At 42.7% G+C, this 6,924-nt stretch overlaps 1 protein-coding gene across 7 annotated transcripts in view; it reads right to left on the bottom strand.

Annotated features, from left to right (window-relative positions):
* FRMD4A (FERM domain containing 4A) overlaps positions 1-6,924 on the bottom strand; it is a 608,042-nt gene that overhangs the window by 159,184 nt on the left and 441,934 nt on the right. For all 7 annotated transcript variants that reach the window (XM_014549925.1, XM_005878894.2, XM_005878895.2 and 4 more), the window contains one exon: positions 6,438-6,532. In XM_014549925.1, coding sequence (XP_014405411.1) covers positions 6,438-6,532 — 95 coding nt within the window. The remainder of the gene's footprint in view (positions 1-6,437; positions 6,533-6,924) is intronic.

Raw genomic sequence — 6,924 nt, 5'->3', positions numbered from 1 at the left:
GAACAAATGTAATAATCTGAACAATAAAGATTTAATAAAAAAAAACAATTATCTGTTAAGAAACGAATAACTTCAAATCAAATGACGTCAGCTTCAAATATGCCCCATAGATCAATGTTATTGTCAGCCTGGGATGGCCATTCATGTAAAGACCCCACTCCTGTCCTAAGTAAACAATCTTCAGTGAGAATTCATTCTGCTCTTCCTCATGCAGGATCTGAGCTCCACCCTAACACTTTCTTTAGGAAGTAAGAAGTCAAGAGAAAGCCCGGCTCCCTAAGGCCTTCTCAGATCGCCTCATTCTTTCTTTCTTTATTTTGGCTACGCACAGAAAGGGTTCTGCGAAATCCCTTTCTGGTCACTAAATAGAAGGTAGGGCTGTGTGCCATCCGTCTGCCAGTCTCTGAGGAGGCCATGCACGGTGAATGCCATGTTCCAGGAGCAGCTGTCACAACCCAGGCTTAGAGGTGTAGCACTGATTCTCTCTGCAGTCATGTGGTTCAGGGCATTTAATGAATGGAAATCTCAAACCTATTTCTAAATACTAGATTTCTTTCCCAGAGCTACATATGTCGTTGTTTCTTCCACAACTGGGAAACTGCTTTTCTACTTTATTTTTAAATGGCAGATAAGCTTGAGATCGGGAGAGCTTAGACACTGTTCAGATGGCTGGCCAGTGCTAGTCACAGTTCTAGCCAAGGGCACACGAGGACTCAAGGACATTGCCCTTTTGTCCTGGCATTTCGTTGAGAGGCCAATTAATTAAGAAACACTGGACCTTAATTATCTGAATAAATCAGACTCCCCAAGCAGTACTAATCAATGATTCAATTAATTAAAGCTTTGCATGCTATCTTAAAAAAATCCCTAATTGGTGCTTAAACTAGGATTCTAGCTTTAGAATGTCTATAACCCCTCTAAAAATCTAAGCATAAGTTATTTTATGTGTAAACTTTTGTGGAAGCAAGGGAATGTACCTTCTTAACAAATTTCAAAGGAGTCTGTGATTAAGTAAGAGTGTAAGAGCTTCCTTAATTGGCATGTGAAATTTCTTTACTTGGTATGTGAAAATACATTCTAACTGTACCTGGCTTTTAAAATGTGCAGTGATTGCTGACCAAGTTTCTTAACTTTCTCCTTCAATTATCCAAATACTTCTTAAAGCTTTCATTACAGAGATACTCAGTTACAGCATCTGACACACAATTCTCAAAATTTATGATAGGAGATTCAAATTAAAATATATTATTATAATCATTATTTCAACTTGGGGTGTGTCAGACTATTTCTGCTAAATGGTCTAAAAGTTGTTTAGTTATAGCTTTTGATGATGAGATTCTCTGTCAACAATTTCCTTTTAATTTTAAAAATTAAAAACTTGTTTATTTGCAAATGTCCAAACTGGCTAAATTGTATACATTAAATATGTGCATTTCTTTGTATATCAATTATACCTCAATAAAGGTTTTTTTTTAAAAAAAACAAATAGAGAAAACAAAATTATGATTGAGAATAAATCATATAATTAAATATAGTGCGTTATTGATATAAATTGTACAATCAGATCCATGAGCTCTGAAATTTTAAACACCTAACAATTTGAGTGCTGCAAAAGCATTGAAAATATTTCAAAAATAAAATGCAAAAATAGGGTTCCTTAAATGATGGATGCCAATGCTTAACAGGTGGAACTCCCAGCCACACTATTTGGACTGGTGGCTAAATACTAAAGCTGAACTTCTCTGAGTTGGTTCTCACAATGTCAGGTTTCCAGAGTCTGTCTGGAGTGGAGAGAGTCTATAACTTTCAGATCCCTGGCACGTGCCATTATTGGCCCCAAATATTCAAAGTTTGAGTGAAATCAGCTTTTCTTCTTGGATCTGGAGAGAGGAAACAGAGGTAATTTATTCCACCATTCCCCTCTCTCTGGAACCGGGGTTTTCATACTTGGATGCATATCAGAAAAATCTTGCTGCTCAGTCCCCTTCCCGACCAATTAAATCACAATTTTGGAGGCAGGTCCCAGGCATTGGTATTTTATAAAATGACCTAGGTGACTCCAAAGTGCAGCAAAGGTTGAGAACCACAACTCCAGTAAAACAGAAATAATTTTTTTAGTATCAAATTAATATGAGGCTCTTCCTTTGTTTCAGAATGTTTTAAAGGTGGCTGAAATGTCATTGTTTGCTTGTATCACCACAATTTAGATCATGTACAGGTAACCATCTCTGTCTATCACAGCAGATTTATTCAAATTAAAAGAGGCTGCATATTATTGAATCTTAGAACAGAAAAGGGCATTCATGGGAAAACTGGTGACATTGGAATGAAGTCTATGGTTTAGTATCAATAATATGATAATATAATTCTAATATATAAAAAGCCAGGGGCCGTCACAACCGAAAAACTGGACGGATGACCGAACAGCAGGCTGCGTAGGGCAATGAAGCCGTCAGGGGAGTTAGTGAGAGATGACTAAACGACTGAACAACAGGCTGCATAGGGCGACCAAGCCGGCAGGGGGGTTAGTGCAGGACAACCAAACGACTGAACAGTAGGCTGTGTGGGGTGACCAGGCCGGCAGGGGGGTTAGTGAGGGACGACAAAATGACTGAACAGTAGGCTGCGTGGGGCAACCAGGCCAGTGGGGGGGGCATGAGTGGCAACAAGGTGGGGGGGGGGGCAGGTAGGGAAAACCAAGCCAGCAGAGGGGGGCAGTTGGGGGCAACTAGGTCAGCAGGGAGGCAGTAAGGGGCAATTAGGCCAGCAGAGGGGGGACAATTAGGGACGATCAGGCCAGCAGGCAGAGGCAGTTAGGGGTGATCAGGCTGGTAGGGAGGGGCAGTTAGGGGCAATCAGGCAAGCAGACAGGTGAGCAGTTAGGAGTCAGTGGTCCCAGATTGTGAGAGGGATGTCCGACTGCTGTTTTAGGCCTGATCCTGGAGACCCGAGGGGTCCCGGATTGGAGAGGGTGCAGGCTAGGCTGAGGGGACCCCCCCACCCCTGTGCACAAATTTCAAGCACCGGGCCTTTAGTGAAGTAATATTAACATAGCTTGTAAAATATCAACACATTTGGGGATGCTGGGTGAAGGGTATGTGGAACTCTGTACTACCTTTGCAATTTTTCTGTAAATCTAATTATTTCAAAATATAACGTTTAAAAATTAAATTTAGAAAAGAGAAGGAAAGGTGGAGTTAGTACTGATGCTACAACATTGTGGATTAACTAACAATATTAAATATCTTGCACTGTGTACTTGGATACTTTATTCATAAGCACAACTTATGGGGAAGAAAAGCATAGATACACTTCCAATTTCCTATCTGCATTCTGCTCTATATATCTTCTCTCCAGCCCCAACTAGATCCTACAAAATGTCATCAACAGCAGTGAATACTAAAAGATTCATATATTCTACTTTAAGGAATTATAACGCTGGTGGTAATATCTTATACTTCTACAGCATTTTACAGCTTACAACACTTTCTAAGTGTTAGTCTTGCTTGGTTTTGCATGAGGAAATAGGCAATACAAAGGATATACCATGGGCTGGAATAAAGAATGAAACTTCATCTGCATTTGATTATAAAATACGGAGTGTAAGCTCCTGCAGAAACCACACACGCACTCATGCAGGCATGCACACACACACAGTACATGTCACAGTACATGTCCCAGTACAATGCACAATTTGAAAATACGGTTATTGAAAGATCTTATGTTAGTGTCCAGGGGCACATATAACATAGCCCTTCAACCTCTAGACCAGTGGTTCTCAACCTTGGCTGCACATTAGAATCACCTGGGAATCTTTTTAAAATCCTGATTTCTGAACCTCATCCTCCTGAAATTCTGTTTCTTTGTTATGGGGGTGGGGCCACAGCATTAGTAACAATGAAACAGAATTTCCGGAGGATAAGGCCCAGAAATCAGGATTTTAAAAAGATTCCCAGGTGATTCTAATGTGCAGCCAAAGTTGAGAACCACTGCTTTAGACTAAGTCACACCCACAGGCACAGCTTTCATTCTTTCCTTTCTTACCAGGAAAAGGAGAAAAGTTCAGATTATCAAAGAGGCCACCAGCCAACGTCCCTTGGCCCCAGATGTTGTCAGGCCATGACTTTGCCCTGAGTCACGGCCGTCCCCTTTGTTTCTGTCTCCTGTCCTTAATTTCCTGGGGGCCCTGACACTCGCCGTTTCCATGAGTCAGGTCCACCTGCCAGTTCTTTTTCGGGAACTGTCTGCAGCTGCTGCTCTTTTCTACTGATCTGCTGGCCTCTGGCTGCTCCTGCAATTGCTGAAGAAACGCTCCCACCCAGACTTTAGTGAAGGGGTGGTGGTGACCACACTTTCTCTGCACTGTGCCAGGAGATGGCTCATATCCTCTTCCTCACCACCCCCCACAGAGCCCTCCATCGGCCAATTCCACTCCAGGGTGGGGGACACCTTCCTCTGGCCTGGCCTCACACACATGCACACACAAGCTTTCCTGGCCAACCCAGGGGACCAGGGCAGCCCAGACCTGGCACCACTCGATGGCTGAGTGGTCTGTGCTGCACGCCCCACTCTCCTTTCTGTGACGTGTGCCTGCTCTAGCCCATCCAGGAGAATGGCTTTCTACCTGCAGCCCACTCCTGCAGGTGCCGTTGGGCAGTGATGTGACATACTCAGCAGGCGTAGTTCTCCCTCCTTAGCACAGCTCAACCTGCTCACTCTTAGATTCATTTTTATTTAAAAGGGAGGTCTCAGTGGGACTCGTGCAGAGGTCATGGCATCTTTGAGAAGAGTAATGGTACTTGGGAAATGTGAATGATGGGATATAATTAATCGAAACTTCTGGGTTCCTTTTAATTAGTGACAAACGTATGAATACCAATTTGGGAGGGTTACAGGAGAAAGGGTAGAAACACCTGCACTTTTGAAAGTAGCTGTTCTCAATGTGTATTTGTTTTAAAGCATTTTTCCCACCACTAGGCTGGATCCTTCCCACCGCAGCCCTCCTTTCACAGTCGGCTTACTTGGCTCTACCCACAGGCACGGCGATCCTTCTAGACCAGGGCCACCACTCCTGCCTTCCTCTGGCCCAGTTCCTGACAGGCTCAGGGCCAGGGCTGACCTGGTTCCTCCTGGTTTTCTTGAGGAAGATGCGACTGCTCCCGCTGCCTATACCCCAATCACCCCACCATCTGAACTGTTGCTAATTCAGAAGGCAATTGGATGTTCCAGTTTGCCCAAGACAGTGCCAATTTACATCACTTTTTACTTCCAGGGTCTGGATTTGCGGTTCCCAGGCTCAGAGTATCCAGGTGCAGACATACCTGATCACCTCCCCTCCTCGCCACTGTGGCTGCCTCCTGCCCTTGCTTCGAGCCCACCCTGCCTTGACGGCTCCATCTGGTCAATGGCTCATGGCCTCGCCTACACTGTCCTGTCCAGCCACCAACCCAACCCTGATCTATTAGTATTTTAGAGTATCATCTCTGTAATTTGCAGGAGTGTGTGTATATGTGTGTGTATACACTCAGAGGAAAGAAAAGCATTACACATTTGCTTAGAACACATTCTTACCTAGTAGTCTGTGCAGGTTTTTACCATATTCTTTTGCTAACAGTATATTAAGAAGGAAATTAGCCTGGCCTGTGCAGCTCAATGGTTGAGCATCCACCCATGAACCAGGAGATCAAGGTTCGATTCCCCGTCAGGGAATATCCCTGGATTGTGGACTCAATCCCCAGTAGGGGGCATGCAGGAGGCAGCTGATCGATGTTTCTCTCTCATCATTGATGTTTCTATCTCTCTCTCCCTCCCCGTCTCTCTTCCTGAAATAAAAACATATTTTTTTTTAAAAGAAGAAAATTGAAATTTTAGTAAAGATTTCCTTACTTGTGTTGTAAAACACCTCTTTATAGAGCCAAACTGAAAGGTCTTTAAAGCAAATGTACTTTTCATCCGATGAGTGATTGAATTCCTGATTTTTATTTTCTCTATTTCAGCTTAGACAGTGAAACTGCATAGATACTTTTCATTTTGAATTTATCATCAAATTCACTTCCTGTTATTGTTATTCCAACACTGGAGAGAAAAGTTGACTTTCCAGAAGTTTTCATTTAACTTTAATAGAAAACAAACTCATACACATCTACTTCAAACAAACAAACAAACAAACAAACAAAAAAGCATTTCAGTTCTGAACACAATCTGCAATTTGATTACAGGAACTAGTTTACCTAATACTTTCACAATATGAGCATCACCCTAATTATATCCGTTGGCCATTCCGGGCATGATCACAAGGCCTTTGAAATTCAAATGATGAACTTGGACTGAACCCTGACCACAGGACCCAGTGGCCTGCAGCTGAGCTCATTCTGACAGTTGGGACAGTTGTGATTTCCAGTTTCCTGTCAAGTTCGGAGGGCTCATGGGGCACTTACGTCTCATCTGTGAAGGCTATTCCAAAGTATTCCTTTTCCTTCAGATTGAAGTGAGATGCCACGAGGTCAAGCAGCTCCTTGGCCAAAAGCTTGGGCTGGAGGGAAAACAAAATGGAGAAAGGGTAAGTGATGAGAGATTACATTTCCTAAAACAGGCAATTTCCGATTTACATAATTTTTTTAAATGCAATGTCTCAAAGCCCTAGTACATCGATGCAAATGATTCTTATAAAACCCAAAGGAGTGGATAATGAAGGCACCACTGAGTAAACAGCCAGGTACAGATGGAGACCTTCTGCCTTGTTCCTAGTTTTTTCTACTACAAACAGCACTCGCTCACGGACAGGCTGTCAGCCCTGGGGCTCTCCGTCCCCACACAGGAGAACGTTTCACGCTGAACAGGAAGATGCCATACTTAAAAAAAATACATGTATATAAGATAAATATACAAATTATATGCTTAACATATATCATATATATTTTTATA

This window comes from Myotis brandtii, unplaced genomic scaffold (genome assembly GCF_000412655.1).
Source record: "Myotis brandtii unplaced genomic scaffold, ASM41265v1 scaffold576, whole genome shotgun sequence".
Classification (NCBI taxonomy): Eukaryota; Metazoa; Chordata; class Mammalia; order Chiroptera; family Vespertilionidae; genus Myotis; species Myotis brandtii.
Note: the sequence above shows the minus strand (reverse complement) of the source record. Positions and strands in the feature narration are given on the sequence as shown.